The sequence below is a fragment of the Microtus pennsylvanicus genome, chromosome 12, assembly GCF_037038515.1.
Source record: "Microtus pennsylvanicus isolate mMicPen1 chromosome 12, mMicPen1.hap1, whole genome shotgun sequence".
Lineage (NCBI taxonomy): Eukaryota > Metazoa > Chordata > Mammalia > Rodentia > Cricetidae > Microtus > Microtus pennsylvanicus.
The window spans coordinates 68382333-68401740 of record NC_134590.1 but is presented as its reverse complement, the minus strand read 5'-3'; the positions used below and the strand labels follow the sequence as shown (position 1 = coordinate 68401740).

General features: G+C 47.9%; 1 protein-coding gene across 3 annotated transcripts in view; it reads right to left on the bottom strand.

Annotated features, from left to right (window-relative positions):
• The window catches only part of Adcy1 (adenylate cyclase 1), a 126848-nt gene that overhangs the window by 23688 nt on the left and 83752 nt on the right, over nt 1-19408 (bottom strand). For all 3 annotated transcript variants that reach the window (XR_012907327.1, XR_012907328.1, XM_075944302.1), the window contains exons 12-18: nt 17359-17448; nt 16767-17020; nt 16211-16337; nt 6582-6698; nt 5766-5912; nt 5262-5360; nt 1172-1286 (exon numbers count right to left, since the gene is read on the bottom strand). Coding sequence is in view for 1 of the 3 variants with exons in the window: in XM_075944302.1 (XP_075800417.1) it covers nt 1172-1286; nt 5262-5360; nt 5766-5912; nt 6582-6698; nt 16211-16337; nt 16767-17020; nt 17359-17448 (949 nt within the window). In the remaining 2 variants the exon portion in view is untranslated. The remainder of the gene's footprint in view (nt 1-1171; nt 1287-5261; nt 5361-5765; nt 5913-6581; nt 6699-16210; nt 16338-16766; nt 17021-17358; nt 17449-19408) is intronic.

The window sequence follows — 19408 nt, the reverse complement described above, 5'->3', positions numbered from 1 at the left end:
GGCAGGGACTAGCCAGCTGGGAAGTAGAGCCATAAGGGACTAGCATCCAATCTCGTTAGGGAAACAACCCAGGCACCAGGGGCAGGGCCAGAGGAATCTCCAGCAGATCCAGTCTGTGCCTTATTACATTAGCACTGGCATTGATCAGAGCCTGGGGCCCAGGAGGAGACTGGCCACTAGGAAAGAGGCCAGGGCTGCTCTGCCCCTGTCCTCAGGGGACACCATGTTGAAACAGCTTGCTTCTAAGGGCACCGACACAACACCTGCTGTGAAACCATTCACCTCCCATCACCCTTGCACCCAAGCACAAACCAGATGGCTTAAAAAGCCATGTTTAAGGCTACTGGACGTTTGCATAGCGGAGTGGCCATAAACCTCCAGTTAACTGTATCCTAAACAAGACAGGAATAAAGGGGGTATGGGATACAAAGAGACAGAAAGGGAAGAACAGAAATTATCCGCTTCTAACTCAACTGGACTCTACATGAGTAAGAATTGATCTAACAGTCTACATTTAGGTAAAAGCTGAATTTCTATTTTCTTTTTCTTTTTAAAAATCTATTTTAAGATTTATGTATTTTATGTATATGAATGTTCTGTCTGTCTATATGACTTTATGCCAGAAGAGGGCATCAGATCCCAGTATAGAGGGGCTGTAAGCCACCATGTGGTTGCTGGGAATTGAACCTAGGACCTCTGGAAAAGCAGTCAGTGCTCTTACCTACTGAGCCATCTCTCCAGCCCCCAAAGCACAGTTTCTAATAGGGTTTTGTAAACATGAGAAAAGGTCCTGGGTATCAAACAAGGACTCTCACGTCGCAAACAAGGAGCAGCTGCCCGGCCCTGCTGCTGGCCTTCCTCCAAAACCTCTTAGCCAGCCTTAGTCAGCGACCAGGGCGGTGACAGCCTGTCCCCAGGTGACCAAGGATACAGAGGTGCCTCTGAATGGCTGCAGCAGTGAATCAAGGGGCTTTCTGTGTCCCTTGGGCTGCACAATGAATCCTTACTCCTAAACTCCTTTCTGCAGCACTGCACTGCCCCAGGTCACCTTCAGAGACGATGCTGTCCCCATGTGCCCCTGACCAGCAAGACCCATCTCTTGGGATCCCACAGGCCGACTCTGCCCCCAGCATCTTCCATCAGTGCCAGGGATGATCCCAGAGTCACCTACCAACTCGGAGAACAAAGTCGTTGTAGGACTGGTAGTTGATTTCATCCAGGACATCAAACATATCGATGGCAAAGTCTGCCAGTGTGCTCAGGTGGGAAGAGATGGACTTCTTAGCCTAGGTGTGAAAAGAGAACAGTAGTGTGCGGAGTGCCAGGCCAGGAGGGGTCAGGGATTGCCTGGACAGGTCCTGGGACTGGGATTTAATTCCTACAAAGCAGCACTCCTGGAAATAGCAGGTACTCTTGCTATTTGGCTGGGGACACATTGATCCTCTTATTCTACGGGTAGAAAGCTCAGGATATTGCTCAAACTATGGCTTCTGATGGACACAGGCAGAAACCACTCATCCTAATCATGCCCCTCTGGAGGTATGGGAAACAGCTCCTGGGACCAGGATATCAGGTGCCCAGATGCCTACTTGGGCAGTGCTATCAATACGTATTACAGATAAACTAAACAAAGACCAGAGGCATATGTCGGTCAGGGAGAGGCACTGGTTCCCTTCCTAGAGACCGAAGCTGCAACTATCATCTGTGTGGATGTGATTGGTGAACCAAGTCCCTTCATTTGTCAGACAGTGACGGCCAGGAAGGTTTTTAATCTGTATTTCTCCAGGAAACTCATTGTCCTCAACATCAGGGAACTAACGTTCTTTTTTTGTTTTTTACTTTGATTTTTTTTTAAATACAGGGTTTCTCTGTAGCTTTGGTGCCTGTCGTCTTGGAACTAGCTCTTGTAGACCAGGATGGCCTCAAACTCACAGAGATCCACCTGCCTCTACCTCCCAAGTGCTGGGATTAAAGGCGTGCACCACCACCACCCGGCGTTCTTCAAACAACATTGAACATGCTTTATTTTTCAAAGAACTTTGGTTTGTATGCAACTGAGCAGATGATGGAGTCTCCCTGTAGTAATCTCCTCTGCACACAACTGGCTGTTGCTAAATACCTGCATCCCAGCAGCCAGCGGCACCTCCGTTACAGTCAGCGAGACACTACTGGCCTATTCCCACCGTCTTACTGCTACAGTTAATGTCAGAGCTCACCCTTGATACTGTATACTCTGCAGGTTTGAGGAAAGTAGAATGTCATGCAGCCACCAGTGTCACGCAATAGCTGCCCTCAACATCCCCTGTGCTCTGCTGAGTCGGTCCTCCTTCCACCCCATGCCCAGAAGCCACGAATTCTGTCTCTGTAGTTACGTCTTTCAGGCAGGACCACAAGTACCTTAAGGTCACCCAGTGTCTCATTGCCACCTGCACACTTCTATTTTATGACAGTAGTATTTCATTTTATGGACACGTCAGACATTCTTTATCTATTCGCCTAATGAAGGGAATTTTGTTTGCTTCCAGTTTTTTAGTGGTTATGACTAATTATATACAGATGTCATGTGGATGTGGGTTTGCATCTCATTTTGGTAAGTACCAAGGACTGCAGTTGTCGGGATGTCTGGGCAGTGAGAACAGTCTAATTGGCTTTGGAAAGAGCTGCCAAATTGTCTCCACAGTGGCTAGAACATTCTGCATTCCCACCATTAAGGAGCGAGAGTTCCTGCTGTCCGTCATCCTTCCCGTCTCTTGGTGGGATCAGTGTTCTGGATTTTGGCTGTTCCAATAGTCAGTACAGTTTTAGGCCAATGCTTTAATCTCCTCCCTAAGAACTCAGGCTATGGGCATCTTCTCATGTGCTTCCTGTCTCTAACACAGGCTATGGGCATCTTCTCACGTGCTTCCTGCCTCTAACACAGGCTATGGGCATCTTCTCACGTGCTTCCTGCCTCTAACACAGGCTATGGGCATCTTCTCACGTGCTTCCTGCCTCTAACACAGGCTATGGGCATCTTCTCACGTGCTTCCTGCCTCTAACTCAGACTATTGGCATCTTCTCATGCCCCTCTAACACAGGCTATGGGCATATTTTCATGCCCCTCTAACAGAGGCTATGGGCATCTTCTCATGTGCTTCCTGCCTCTGTGGGGCTTCAATGATGAGGCACCTATTTAGACTGCCCACTTTTTAACTAGGTTGGCATTTTTTTATTTCTTAATCTTAGGGTATTTTTTTTTAATTTTAAATATAAGTCCTTTATCAGACAGGTGGTTTGCAAATCTTCTCTCAGCCTGCAGAGTGACTGCTCATTCTCAACAATCCTGTTTACAGAGGAGGGGCTTTTCTAATCTTTTCCTTCAGGGGTCATGCTGTGGGAGCTCCATCTAAAAAGAACCATCTCAAACTCAAGATCGTCTAGATTTTCTCCCATGCTACTGTTCAGAAATTTTATAGTTTTTTTTTTAAAAAAATGTTTACATTTAGGTTAATCACTTGACTCAAGACTTGACTCAAGTCTTATGAAAAGCAGAATATCTTTATCTTAGTTGTATTTTTTCATATTAATAGGCAATTATTATAGTAAAATAGAGATCAACTGAGCGCAGCTACGTGTGTCTCTTTCTGGGCACTCTGCCCTGTTCCACTGACCAATCTGAAACATCCCCAGGACACTACATTGCTATGGTTGCTGTAGCTTTCTAGTTCCTTCTCCAGCGCTGACTTGGCTCTTCTGGATCCTCTGCTTCTCACTATAAATTTAAATTCAGTTTGTCATGTTATGAGCTATCCTGATACAATTTTGATTGAGACTGGATTAATTTCATTAATCAAATTTATAACCACTGATATCTTGACAGTCATCATCCTTCCCGTGCAGGGACACAGAATAGTTTTCCCTATAAAGATCTTGTATATGCCATGTTATATTTATACCCAGCATTATATTTTAGCACTAATATTAACAGTGTCATGTTTGTAATTTCAAATACCAAGTGTCATTTGCTACTACACAGGACTGACTTTTACATATGAACTCTGTGGTATACTGGCCATCCCCCAACCTGCCCACCATTGGTGCTTTCATTTGGTGTGCGCGCGCGCGCAGGTGTGTGTGTGTGTGTGTGTGTGTGTATAATAATGTGATCTGCACACAAAGACAGTTTTCTTTCTTCCCTTAAAGTTCATATGTGCTTTATCTTCCTTTCTTGTCTTATGGCCTTAGCTAGATTTTCCAGAACACTGCTAACTGTTAGCGGTGGGAGAGTGGAGTATGGGGTACACAATCCCAGAAGTCAGGAGCTGGAGGAAGTGGGACTGGGATTCTTTGCCAACTTGGGTTACATAATGGTTCAAGTTCCAGCCAGAATAGTGAGCAAAATCCTTACTTTAATAATTAATGATAACACTAATATCGATGCTGGTGAGAAGGGATGTCCTTGCAATGCTCCTGATCTTGGGTTGGGGAGTTTTTCCACATTAGATATAATATTAAACTGTAGAGCTTTTATGTATGGTGTTTGTCCAGTTAGAAGTTTCTTTTTTTCTGAGTTTAACAATTTTTATTCAGGAACAGGTATTGAAGCAAATGGACTTTGTTGCATCAATTTTTAGGATCATATGTTGATAGTGCAAATTTCAGAAATTGATTTTGGAGTGTTAAACCAGTCTTATATACCTGGAATAAATCCACGGACCTCGTGTAGAATTCGTTTGACTTATTATTTGGTTGTGTTTGCTAATGTTTGATGAGGAATTTATGCAGTTACATTTGTGAGAAATAAACACTGATCTGTGGTCTTCCTTTCTTGTGATGTCGTTGTCTAGCTTTGGTATGAGGGGGTCACCTGGGAGGAGTCAGGAAGCCTTCCCTAAAAGGCTACCGGCAACTAGCTTCCTTCATGCCTTAACTGAGGGGTGAAATAGCCCTCTGACTCCTCCTCCGGGGGACTGTTAATTATGAATCAATCTCCTCGGTAGCTGCAGAAGCACTTCATTTTCACAGTTCCATTGTGGGGGTTACAGTTTTCAGCCTTCCACAGGTGGGAGCACAGGGAGGAAGTGAGGAGGAGGGCTCAAGGCTTAAGACTTTCCTAAGGTTGGGTATCTAGAGAGAACCAGGCAATGCCAAGATAGCCTAGGCTCTTCTCCCCCAACCTAGCACAAGGAAACCAAGCCCAGTATGAGGACCTGTCTAGAGTGCCAGAAACATCTACAACGAACTAGGCCCAGACCCGAGCAAGTGGCAAGGGAATTACTTACTCTGGTTCCTGCTGTGGGCGCCAGCCCCACGGCGGCCATATAGGTGCTCCCGATGGTCTTGATCTTCTCCAGGTCCTTGTAAAAGTCCTTGTCCATGAGCTTTGTTTAAAACAGAAACCAGTTAATCATCACAGAACACTAGAGAGGTGTCCTACAGACATCATCCACTAGGGGGCAACAGAGAAGGTGGCCTTCAAATAGGGCACAGCAGCTAGCTCCTCTGGGGTATGAAAGGGACACCGAGAAGGTGCAGCATAGGATACATCCATGTCCCTGCCTCCAAACTCACAGTCACTTGGGGGGAAAGGGAGCAAGCACAGTGCCCGGTGGGGGAAGGGGCTAGAGATTCCCACCTGCACACCCAGAGTGGACGCTGCCCTGCCCTGGTCAATAGGCTCTGTCTTAACCATCACAGCTGCCCTGGACCCTAATGGATTCACAGCGGACACTCCACGAAGAATCATCCTTGATGCCCTGCAAGTCGATGATGTTGCAAGGTCTCACCTCATCAAAGTCGGCAATAATCTCGTTGAGGAGCCGCAGGCACTCGACCCCCATATTGTTGCCGTCCAGCTCAATGTAGAAGTCATTGAAGTTGGGGATGGAGGCGAACATGACGCCCACCTGGGCGTAGGACTGGTAATAGAGGTCCTGCAGAGACAGAGGGGTCAGCCCTGCCATGCTACGGCAGCAGGAAGGGGTCAGCCCTGCCATGCTACGGCAGCAGGAATAGCATTTGAAAGGGGGGACAAGCCAGGCCGTAAGGAGAAACACTGGGGGCTCCAGGTTGTGCCGTGGACTGCACGGGCAAATCCTGAGTGGCCGGCTTTGGACTTGAGCCTAGCGAGGCGAGAGCATAGCAGGTAAGGGGGAACCATGGCTCTAAAGCTCGCTTGACTACACAGAGACACCAGCTGCTGGTTCCGGCAGGGCAGATAAAGGCTGAACCTCCAGCCTGCTCCTATCCTTAGAACCTTTTAAAAGCCAGCCCCGATTTCTTTCCTTTTGAACGTGGCTTTTTGTCAGCATCTCCTTTGTGCTACGCAGGTGCCTGCAGTCACTACAGCAGGCAAGGCTGTGAGGAGCTCTGACCAAACAGTTCACGCAGAGGAGGGAAAGAAAATCTCACCCAGCAGGCCCCCCGCAAGGCCCTCCCACTTCCCAGCAGGCCCCCCGCAAGGCCCTCCCACTTCCCAGCAGGCCCCCGCAAGGCCCTCCCACTTCCCAGCAGGCCCCCCGCAAGGCCCTCCCACTTCCCAGCAGGCCCCCCGCAAGGTCCTCCCACTTCCCAGCAGGCCCCCGCGAGGCCCTCCCACTTACCATATTCCGGGGATTGGACATGAGAAAGTGCTGCGCCACGTGGGCCGGCAGGAGGTTGAAGAGGATCCTCTTGTTGTCCAGCTTCACTCTCTCCATGTCATCGCGCTCCTCTTCCGCCTGGAGGTCACGGGTTATGAATGCCAGCCATGCATGCTGCCCTCACCCCCCCACCATGACACCTCGACACCAGAAAGATGATGCGACGGAGGACTGACTAATAAGCTTGCGTGCGGAATAGTAAGTTACACAAAGTGGACTTCACCTGAAGGAGTGTTGCCACTAGTTTCCCGGAAGATAAACAGCATGCTGAACAGGCTTGTTAGGGACCGGAGGAGATATGTGTACGTCTAACATAATTGAACTTCACGCTTGCTGGGAATATGTGCCTGCTAAGATTTGTTCAACAGGATTGCCGCCTATTAGACCCTATGTTCATACCAGAGAACCATGCCTAGATCTTGGTTAGATCTAGCATAATTCTGCCAGACAGGATGACCCAGGTAACAACTGCTGGGAAAGAACAATGCTGGTCTACATTAAAAGTAACCGTGACAACATCATTGTTGTAAAATGTCCAACGTGTCTTAATTGTCCAGACTTGAAGCTTTCTCTCTGTTTAGTTGATCAAAGTATATCTGTGGAGTGTTGAAGCCTATGGTCTATATAAACATTATGTGAAGAGTTTCTGTTCATAGCTGGTTTCTCTGAGCATTAGCTAGAGCAGGATGCTCACTATTAAAGAGCTTTTCCCTTATTCCCTGAGTGGCTAGAGGAGTAGACTGGTGCTCCAACCTCACTGATCACCCATGCAGGAATCTAGATGCACACGTGATCCACATGACCACTCTTCATCTTTCATACCAGACACAGCACCAGAGCCTTACTGCAGAGTTGAAGGATTCTCCACCCGGCATTGTAACTTTCAGTGGTTGATAATGGCGCTCCCGTTGTCAGGGTCTGTTCCCCAGATCCCATTCCTGTCTCTTGAGCAACTCTTGGGAGCCTATGTGCCCACTCTAGATCGCACCAGCCCCAGGCAGGTCTCTAGTCTGCCTTCACCAGAAGACTCAGGACCAAGTGGCTGGCATCTCGCCCAGAACTTGTGTTGCCTCCACAAGAGCTCACATCCTGCTGGCACTATGACAAGAACGCTGTGAGATCTGGTCTGCTGAGGATCCAGCTCATCCCAGTGAGTGCACAGTCTCTGAACCAGAAGCAGGGGATGAGGCACTAAGGACTGCCAGCCAGTCGGAGCCTGCTTACCGTGAACTATGGCTCTATAGTGATAAGAAAAAGTGTCAGGGATGGTCCCATGCACGGGCCACCATGAGGCTCAAGGGGGCTACCAGTGCGGGCCAATCTATGGTATGCCACAGTTCTCAGAAACAGAAGTTGTATATCTCTGCTATAAAACTTGGCCCTCCACAGGATTTGGCTTGAGAAATAGTCATATTTAAATACGTGTGTTACTCCATTCATGAACATCAAACGCCTGGTATGGCAGAAATGCCACCATGGTGCCTTGACGCTCGGGGGCTGCCACGGAAGCCATCCACGGACCAATCCCATGTGGTAGTCAGTGATATACAGGGCAAGACAGGCACATCTCCACGCAACAGCACCTTTTCATCACCTTTAAACCACGGTTCCTAGGGCTGCATTTGCCAAAGGCATTGGGGAGGGCTACTCTGCTCTCCCTAGAGATGATTTTACCAGCTACATGTTGCTAGGTCTCCTGTCGAGATCTAGATTACCAGTCAAGCCAGGAACTAATGATTTCAAGGAGTAAGGAGAGGAAGGTTTGAGTCAAGGAGTTGTGATGGGGACACAGAGACCACAGGGTGAAAGGCCAAGCCTAGTGCAGGGAAAGGGGGGGCTAAGTTATATGTATTGGTTTTGTTTTTTGTTTTTACACAAGATCAATGAGTTAGCATAACCCAATAGAGAGGGGCTGACTGCAGTGCATGGAAAGACAAGAAAGACAGCCCTGGGCCCCAGACTCCAGGTCAAACCAGAGGTGACACTGGCCACCGCCACCCAGACAGGCTGGAGCCCACTCTGCAAACAGAGGGACATAGTAACTGGAGATTCTGAAGGGGGCTCAGAGTCCATGACCTCTGCTGGAAAGAAAAACAACACGAGGGGATTGGTCATGCTTTTGTCCTGACCCACTGTTGGGGGGGGTGGCTCTGTGGCAGCGAGTGTCCCATGAGTGACTCTGTGACTTATTCTGGGTCTCTCTCAAAGGTCAGTGCCCTCTGACTTCCGGCCTCAGTCTTTTCATCCCCCGTTCCTGTCAACAGAACATTGCAAACACCCTCTTCTCCATAGGAAATGTATTACTAATTATATTTAACTTGCTGCATACCAGTGGATCCCAAACAAAAGCCTTTAAAGGGTAGAATTAAGATGGAAAACTATATTTTAAAAATAATAGCTTGGTTGTATTAATGGCACAACAATGTTTATCTTCTCTAAAATAATTATTGTTACTATCAGTAATATTTTCATAAAAAACAAAATAATTGAATATTCTTTGCTTAAAAATAATGTGCTGTAATAATCCCTGACTTCTGGAGCATATGCCAAAAGACAGATAAAATCAAAACAGAGAGGGGTTGGAAAGAGTCAAGCATGTAGGTGGGGAAGAGATGGGGAAATGAAATGTTGACAGAGGTGTAGCCAAAAGAAATGGTGGGTGAATGAGTTACACAGAAACCTACAGGCCTGCAACCGAGGGGAAAGTTCAATTAGACGTGACCGCAGAACATGATAGGAGATGGGGAAACGGTAAAGAGTCAAAGTTTAAGTGTGGCTAGGAAATGGGAAAGAAGACATGTATTAGCTGTTTTGTTTGTGAGACAGAGTCTCTCTATATGATCCTGACTGACCTGAAGCTCACAACGTAGACCAGGATGGCCTTGAACTCAGAGAGATCCTCCTGCCACTGCCTCCCAAGTGCTGGAATTAAAGGTGTACGCCTCTACACCCAGCCCCACACAAAAGTGTTATATATGTTCTTAAAAGGAAGTCTAAATTTCCTTTTATGGTTATGATTAATATACTTTATGCATGTATATGAAACTTCCAAAGACTAAAAACAGAATTTAAAAAAAAAAGCAGTAAAATGAAAACTATCCCTGGCTCAGCACACTGTACTGAAAGGTTTTATTCTGGGCTCTGCTTATAGGATTTGGATTTAGGGACCGCTAGGGTCTTTGTTCTTCCTATGTTCGCATGTGTCTTACTCTGTGCACAGGTCAAAAGGTTTCTGTTGTTGAATTCTGACTGACAAATGTCCATCCTACTCGGAGCAGTAATTTTAAGAAATCAAACAGAATTGTTATATTTTTCACGAGATGAAAATCCACTGAAATTCTCTTAAGATTTTCTAAACAGTCAGAAAACTCAGATTTCTTTCTTTTTTTTTTTTAAGGAATAGGTTACTGGGTGACACACATTATTCTTGTCAGTAAGGTCGCGTGAGAAACACACTGAACTGTTTCCAAAGCGTGCTCTCAGCACTTCTTCAAAAGGCGTTCCCTTTCTCATGTGTGCTACATTTTAGAGCGGATTGGCCTGGCACATCTACCAACCATGACGAAGCATTTCCAAGGTCAGAGCTGGTGTGCTTGTAAGTTTGGATAAAGTACAAAGCGAGACAACTAATGTCCTGACCTGGCCCTCCCTGGGACTCTGACGTGTGTACGGGTGACTCTCACCCAACACCCTGACAGAACATTCTTAGTCAGAGAACACCAGCAACCCCCAGCGTAGTGCCAGAAATAAACAGTGTGTTCCTCACAACCAAGAGCCTGCAAGAATGCCCCACCCTCCTCTGTGATTCCTGCCAGGGTCAGACACCCATCCGGAGCATGGCCACCACTTTATACTTATTTTGTTTGTTTATTTGTTTGGTTGTTTGGTTGTTTCAAGACAGAGTTTCTCTGTAACTTTGGAGCCTGTCCTAGAAACTAGCTCTTGTAGACAAGGCTGGCCTCGAACTCACAGAGATCTGCCTAGCTCTGCCTCCCGAGTGCTAGGATCAAAGGCATGTGCCACCACCGCCCGGCTCACTTCATTCTTTCGTATCAGGACAGCACATTACTTGATTTTCATATCGTCGCTGCAAAGGCGCTTCTGGATGTCCTCTTTCTTGAATTATCTAGTCTGTTTCTTTGGAGACACGCCTAGCTCTAGGAGCCACCTCTTCTGGAGCAAGCCCAGAGAGGGAAATGAACTATCCATGTACAGTGTGCAGGCTAGTTTTATGTAAACTTGATACAAGCTGAAGTCATCTGAAAGGAGGGAGCCTCAATTAGAAAACACCTCCGTAAGATTCAGCTATAGGGCATTTTCTTAACTGGTGATTGATGGGAAGGGCCCAACGTATGGTAGGTGGTACCACCCCCAGACCTCATCTAAAAGATCACAGGAACAAACCTTTGTTTGGTAACTGCCACATAAACTAGAGCACACTGTAAAACACACACCTTCTGCACACGTAAAGACCTCGGTGTAATGATGATCAGACAGGGCCTCTAACACTCCATGGTGTCTCTACCTCTTAGATCAGGGTGGCTCAAGCCAAGCAGACTGGGCTGGAATTGTGGACCCTATATATCTCCTGCTTATGTAATAGAGGAGCCTGTGAGCAATGTGAGCCCTCCTGCCCACAACAGACTCCAAGATTCTCCATCCTCTGAACATTCTGAGGTAGACGTTCTTAATATTCTCCACTGACTTCCAGTCGCCAGTGGCAGGTGGACGTGCCTCCCTTAAAGAAGGGGGATTAAGGTGCACTCTCGGCTGGTGCGTCCAGCCTGTTGTCTGGAGGACTGTGATGGTGTAACCCATGGCTAACCTGCATAAACGTGTGTAGCAGGAAGAATGAAGCTCGGCTAGTCAATGCTACTGACACGCTGGGCATGGTAGCTACTGCAGCACAATCTGCCCTGACTAGCCAAATACTGAATTCAAAGAACTTGATCAGTAATGACCATGATCATATTCTTTCTAGCGATTCTAAATAAACCGGAGGGTTTCTGTTTTGTTTTACTTTTTTTCTGAGAATAGGGTTCTGAAATGTAGGATTAGATCATGTTCTGATGAACTCTCATTTCTGTTCTAAAGCTGTTTCCGTGAAAAGTCTTACAAAACATCATTGAACAGCTACAGGAAATACGTGTTATATAGGAACACACAGACCATGGACAGTGTAGCAAACCTCAAGGAAGTTAACAGGCTTCAAGTCATGAGAGTCCTCCAACTACAGGAAAATTAATTTTGAAGTTATTAACTACAAGACCTTTGTAGAATCTTCCAGATCAAAGTACACACTCCTCCTCTTTGGGTGGAGAAATGAAGAGGAAAATCCGAGAATACTCTGGAGCAAACGAAGATGAAGTCACCCCACACGCCAGCACTCCCAGAACCATTATAACCACGCTCGGGGTCTACAACACGGAGCAAGCAGAGCGCTTACTCCAGAAAGGACAAGCGACTCTCAAGTCACCGCCAAATGGCACTAAGACAACAATAAATTCAGTTGTGACCAATCACAAGAAATTAAATAACACAATCAGGTTCCACAAATATGAAAGGAACAGCAAGGGCCGCTGTGGCCAGTTTTAAGTCAACAAAGAGCAGATGTCAGGGAAGGACTGGATTCCCAAAGCCACTGCAGCAAGCAATGGGAATGGGAGGCCTAGGGGGCCTCATGGTTTGGGGGAACTTGAATTTTACCTTAACATCTCCTCGTTGGGCAGCAGATAAACCATCCAGTTCAGAGGCTTCATTTCATTCCCCCTAACATTTATGGAAGAAACAACTCTAATTCTACTGAAGTCTCCCAGAAAACTATGACAAATGGAAGACGTCCCCACGCATGTGGTTTGTTCCCAGGGTGTGTGTTTATGTGTGTATTTCGGGGGGCACACTACTCAGTCCTCAGTGTGATGTGATGTGTGTATTGAGGGGGCACACTACTCAGTCCTCAGTGTGGTGTTATGTGTGTATTGAGGGGGCACACTACTCAGTCCTCAGTGTGGTGTTATGTGTGTATTTGGGGGGGCACACTACTCAGTCCTCAGTGTGGTGTTATGTGTGTATTGGGGGGCACACTACTCAGTCCTCAGTGTGGTGTTATGTGTGTATTTGGGGGGCACACTACTCAGTCCTCAGTGTGGTGTTATGTGTGTATTGGGGGGCACACAACTCAGTCCTCGGTGTGGTAGTGTTGAGAGGTGGTAGAACCAATCAGGAGTGAAGGATGGGCCTGGTGGGATGGTTCAACAGGAAGGTGCTTGCTGTAGATAGCTGGCAGAAGAGCCAGCGAAAAGATGGAAGGAGAGAATCAACTCCCCGAAGCTGTCCCCTGGGCTCCATATTTGAGCTGTGGCATGATCACTGCCCCCAAACACATACATCATTTACGGCATAGTAATACGAGTGAGAAAGTTTGAGATAACTGGGAATCATCTGGCTCCATGTGCCCACTCACAGTGCCAACCAGAGGAGAAGGAAGATATGACCTATAGCATTTCAGAGTCCCAGGAAAAGGACCCTAAGTTCCATACATGTAAAGTCCCTGCTACTGCCATATATGCGCAGAAAAGAAAGCACCGTCAAGAACCTGTGGGGTGAAGGAAGAAAGGCAGCAGGGTCTGATCTAGTTCTACTGATGGGAATGCAGTCCACAGGCAACCCTCCTCAGAGCTGGTGATGGCTTCAACAGGATGGGGATTCACCTGAGATTAACCATTTACTGGTAAGCAAGCTAAAAGCATCCATACAAATGAACATAAACATTAGAATTATGTTTGCCATAATGATTATGTCTACTAATTCAATGAAAATAATATTAGTTGCTGGGCATGATGAAGTACAACTTTAATTCCATCACTCAGGAGGCAGAGGCAGGGGGGGTCTCTGAGTTAAAGGCCAGCCTGGTCTACAGAGCAAGTTCCAGGACAGCCAGGGCTACACAGAGAAACCCTGTCTCAAAAAACCAAAGAAGAAAATAATGTTGAAATGAAATTATGCCAACAGTTAAAGATGAAGAGCCAAAGAATTTCCCCAAGGGCAAAGAGAAACCTGTTTGTTTACGTAGGGTTGTATGGCCAACGTGGTATCTAAAAATAATTAACCCAGCTAGTGTTTGTCCGGACAATGAGGCAAGAGTTTGAGGTCCTCTCACGTCTCTACAACCTGACTAAATATCCAGAGGGCAAACAGACAAAGTCCCGAAAGTTCCATGTTTTGCTGGGGTTACGGGAAAGCAAAGGGATGTTTCTTGTTACCTGTCTATGGAAAAAAAAAGTGTTGGTATGTTCCATTTAGCAACCCTGCCATCATGACATGCATGCGTGAGGAACACATTCAAGGGAATACATCTGTGCCCCACACTTCCTGAAAACCTATACGGAATAGGTGGAGGTAGAAGGTGTGGCTAGATGGAGAACCACATGATTTAATAACATTAAATACTGCATTTAACAACAAATATGGTGATTTAATAATAAAAGCCAAGAAAAGGCCATGTCAATCCACAAAAGAAACAAAAATGTCTACCTAAGGGGTGATGTAATCACCCCCTGAGAAGGAATTCACAGCCAGGCCCCATTTCCCCTTGCTTAGACTGCAGAACAACTGGATGTCCTCCCTAGTAAACAGCCTTCTAGACCCCCACCTCGTTGTGACAAGTGTCCTGGCCTTCCAATCTCATCCCGCGTGCATTTTTCTCTAGTAAATATTCACTATGAGATCTGAAACCCAAGTATCTGGCTGATGGCAGGCAGAGTCAGTGGACCAGAGCAGGCCAGAGCGGGCAGCCAGCTGGGTTACGCCGGACAGACAGTTGAGTTCAACAGAGACCACGATCGATATCAGCTGCCATAGAGGCTCTTCCCATTACCTGGTGTGACTCGGGCAAAATGCAACTGACCAGGGTTCCTTGCCAGGAGCTTGCGAATGCCGTCATCAGGGGCACCCCCCAGCCTGGACGCTATGAACCAATAAACTCCTTAGTTCCTGCTTCCGCTTGAGGCGAGTCAATGGTAAGAGCCGCAAGAACTGGCCACCCAACAGGATCCATGACCCGCAGCCCAGGGACAGAGCCATCTGCACAATCAAGCTGGGAGAACATGGCAGGCTTCATCATGCCAGACGTGGGGACAGGGTGCCAAGAAGGGGAACAGCACTCCATTTTATGGGCTCTCACCCCGCCTCACTGCTGGTAGGAGGAGAATCTGACCATACTGGCACTACATGAAGCTGCTGGAATCTGCAACTGGGACTTCTTGATGCCGCGCCCAGCCCTTGCCATTCCTGCTGCTTCTGCCCCGTCTCTGCCCTTCCACCGTCCAGGCTGCTGCTCAGCTCAGCCCCAGGAGAAGGCTCAAATCAACAGGATTTCCCATTCCACCAAGTGTGTCAGAGCTGGTCTCACAACCACAGACACCTGTCCTTCCTCAAGACTCCTGTGTCCACAGGGACCCTCCTTACCACAGTCACTGGCTCCTCCCAACTGTCCTCGACTATCTGGCATCTGAGCCCCAGCTCTAAGCTGGGACCCTGCAGTCAGGCTGCACAGTAGAGGCCCTGGGCTGAAGACATTCCTGCTTGGCCTCACACACTGCCCACAGCCTGACCAGATTATCATACAGACCACAGCGATAGCCTGGCTCCGCTGCTTACTCCAGCCTGGCCACTGTCCGACACCCGCAGGTCCCTCTGTGGGCCCTGTTTGCTCACGCGTCATTTTATTTCCTGGGCAGGGCTGCTCTTATAACTAAGGAAACTCTAATGGCAAAGGGCTGTCCCGCGTGCATCCGAATCAGAAGAGTCGCTGTTGCCGAGGCTCAGGTTCACTAGCCTTCACCCCTCCTTTTCAGGTAAGGAAGGCTCGGGAGGCAATTTGCTGCTGGGGAGACCACAATAAGTTCTGCAGATGGGAGCCAAGCCTGGGCAAGCTGCTCAACTACCCCAATTCTCGAGTGCCTGGGGAATGCGCAGCCAGCGGGGGAGGGGGAGATGCGCACGCACCCCAGCACTGGGCAGCCCCACTCTGCCCAGCCACGGTCACTGGGAAACCTCACCATGCCCCAGAGTGGTTTTGTGAACCCGGGTTCGAATAAGCACCCTCAGCTAACACTTTTCTCACACTTGGATGGAAAGCTCAGTACAGGAAACATGGCAAGCTGCCTGGCGCCCAGATAGTCAGGGTCCGAGACCAGCTCACACGGCTACTCGCTGATGCCACCACAAGGGTCCCTCCCGCCTCTCCCGTCAGAAACACCCTGAGAATTACTAAGTCCAGGGTGAGTGGAGCAAGGTTTGGCATGTTTATTTTTCAAAGGGACCCTGATGGGGTCCTGGCCATAGCCAGGCCCTAAGATAACAGTCACTCTGACTTCGGTCCCCAGCCCATGCATCCTGCAGCCATCTCTACAGTCATCCCATAGGCGTCGATCCTAGAACTCAAGCCTCTAGGACAGACCTGAGTAAGTCCCTGAACAGCTCTTCTGCACTACCAAGTGAGATCTCTGGCGGGCCACATGGTCAATGAGTGTTTTTGCTACTTTCCGCATGGCCATCTCATGCCCCAGGAGACAGAGGGCTCAACTTACCTGTGCTGCCCAGAGGTAGTCCAGCCGTAGCCTGACATCCACTTGCCTGGCATGCAGGGCCAGTGTGCATGAGAATAGCAAGATAGCCATGATTGGCTCATAGCTACGCCCGGAGAGAGCACCACCCCTGGAAAGGTGGAGAAGAAACCCCATTAGTGTCGGTTTCCAGGCAATATATGGCCATCAAAGCCTAGGTCTGGGCAGGGAGCCATCTATGGATAGCGAGGCCTAAGGCTCGTGGGCCTGACCCCAGGCCTGATGATTCTCATCTCAGCCAAAAGTTAGAGGCTTCGCTAGAGTCTAGACTAAAGAAGAGAAATAGAAAAGCCACTAACCTAAAAAAAAAAAATTGTATATATTTGGTTCACTTTGGCTTGCTAATTGGTGTGCATGCACAAGCGTGTGTGTGTGTTAGAGAGGGAGAGAGTACTATGACTATAGAGTTAGTAATTGAGGCGATGATTAAGAATAATAGTGATTCATTAAATTATTATCAGAGGAGAATGATAACTAACATCACCCTGTCTAGAGTTTTCCCTCGGGGCGCCACACTCACCCAACCTTGGTGTATCCACTGAGCTCCAGAACAAGGATGTAGGATGTTGTCAGCCCGGACAGCAGGATCATCTTTGGCAAGGAGGACACCCGCAGGAATATGGCTAGTGGGAGGGTGCCCACCAGGCAGCAGAGCAGGGCATGGTGCGCAGACTCACAGGGCAGGGCAGGCAGCACAGTGCGCCGGCCGCCAGCTGCAAGGACCACTAGGGAGCTGTTGGACTGGGAGCTCCAGGCCCAGGGCAGGCAGCCCACCTGGGGAGCAAGGGCGCGAAGGCTTAGGGAGGCCCAGTATCTGGCCTCACCGATCCCCCACCAGCCTTCTACAGTAGCCTCTCCCCAACCTCTGCTTCCACAGCCAGGCCTCAAACTGCCTCCGCTGCTGCAGCCTCCCAGTGTCTATCGAAAAGGCTGGAGGTGAGCAAGGTGGACCAGGTAGTACCAGCCCCTGCTGGGTCTCCAAGCCAAACAACTCTATCCTGTGTTGCAGCTCCCTCTACTCCTACCGCCCCCGCTATGACTCCTAGGTCCCGGCTCAGCTTCTCCAACCTGTTGCTCCTGCCCCTGAGCACGCCAAAGTTAGTGATACTCACCACACATCCTAGGGCTACTGAGTAGATTAAGACCACTATGAATACACACAAAACAGTGCGGATCTGGATCGTCAGGCACCCTGGAAAACACTGAAGAAGAAAACCTCATTTTAGGGTTAGGGATGCAGGCAGCTCAGTGGTAGAGTGTTGCCTCGCATGTAAGGCTCTGGGAGGTAACCCCAGTGACCCTGGGGAGAAGGAAAGGGAGAGAGCTTTAAAAGTACACTGCACTGTGAGTGTGAAGGTACTTGGTGTTCACAGTGAGTCCGCCAAAGGGGAGCCCTTTGCCGGCTCCAGGGGCTTACTAGACCTCCATCTGCTATGCAATGGTCTTGATTACTTTTATCTATTTATTATCTCCCATGTGAAGAACTTGCCAAAAATAATTCATAACACAGACACACACCGACACATATGCCCACAGTATTTAAAGGAGAAACAGCCATCTTTCTCTCCCAGGCACCCTGACTGGCACCAAAGTTAACTGAGTAGAGGCACTGGGTATTTTTATTATAATGCATTCTCCTACCTCAGGAGTTCCATACACTCCTCCCTCCCTCTCTCTACTATCTATCTCTCTCTCTCTCCCCCATCTCTGTCTCTGTCTCTCAGTCTCTGTCTGTCTGTCTCTCTCATGTTCTCCAAGTTTATCATCACAGACAGGCTTAATATAATTCTTCAGTTACTAGAATTTGTATTTTTAATCTATTTATTTACTTTGAATACGGTGTGAAATAATTAACAGATGCTATCAAGGATGAAGCAGGAGGTTCTTTATTCTCACAGTCCTAAAAACAAGAGTATAAATTACAATGGCGCCCACTGCCTCTTATGGAGAGTAACATATGCAGACAGAGCCTGGGTCTGCGGGACTCCATGGCAACACACATAGCTGTTTCTGTCATCCTTCCCACGAGGCTGGGAGTGTGACTTTTCTTATTTAAAAACTGGGAGGCAACGGCCACCAATAAAACAAGCCCAGGACCATAGATTCTGGGGTCAGGACAGTGTGGTGTGGGTAGCATATGTAGCTGGCAGAGCTTTGGTTTGGGTTTCCAAGTCCAGACCCTACAGTGTTTCATAAGAACCCTGGTCAGTCTAGCTGACCTCAGACAGAAGAGGCACCATTTGGTATGAAGCCTAAGGGCTCTTCTTATCTTGCCTCTCTCTCTGTTTCCCTCTTGATCTGATCTCTACCACTGGGGAAGGCACAGCTGCAAGACCCTAATCATCAGAGAATGTCCCCAGCTGCTGTCACAGCTTAGCTTGGTATGGTTGGGAATTCATGCAGAGGGACAGACAGATCCCAGTCTGTGGTCCACACGGACTCAGGAGCAAGACCTTGAAGCAAGGTCCTGCCATGCTGTACAGGTAATGACTCCTAAGAAGAGCTCTTTGCCTGCTGCAATGAAGGCAGGCCAGCAGAGGGGAGATTTTAGTATCCTGCATGTATAAGGCAAACTATGTTCTCCAGTAAACTTCCTGGGAAAATAACATATTTACCATTGTATGCCTATGTATAATTGAGCACGCATATGATTAAAATCAGATGTATTGTAAAAAGGGATGTTCTCAGTAGAAAAAGTAGATATATGAGCTAATCTATCAACCAAAACAGAAAACTGCCCACTTTACATCCTTAGTAACCAAATCTCTCCTTCTCTCAAACCCCATGTAAGGAACCATTGAGAACTCACTCATGTGGCCCACCGGAGTGTGTACCCCCTTTTTAATTTAAACTATGGACTTGCTCCAATAAAATTATCTTGGTTCCTCTGCAAACTTGTGCAAACTCTTACTTTCAATTCTTTGGGTAAGCCTAGAACCTGAAAACATCTGCCCCAGCCCCTGACAATGGTATCACTGGGACTTGGTAGAAATGGAATTGTCTGATTACCACAAGCCCTGAGCTGCCTATCATGAACTGGGTGTTTTCTGGCAGAAGTGGCTGCATACGACAGCACCTCGTCACCAAATGGACATGGTGTACTCAACAACACTGAACTCAAGACTCAGCAACACAGACTTCCATTCACCAGGGCCAGCCTGG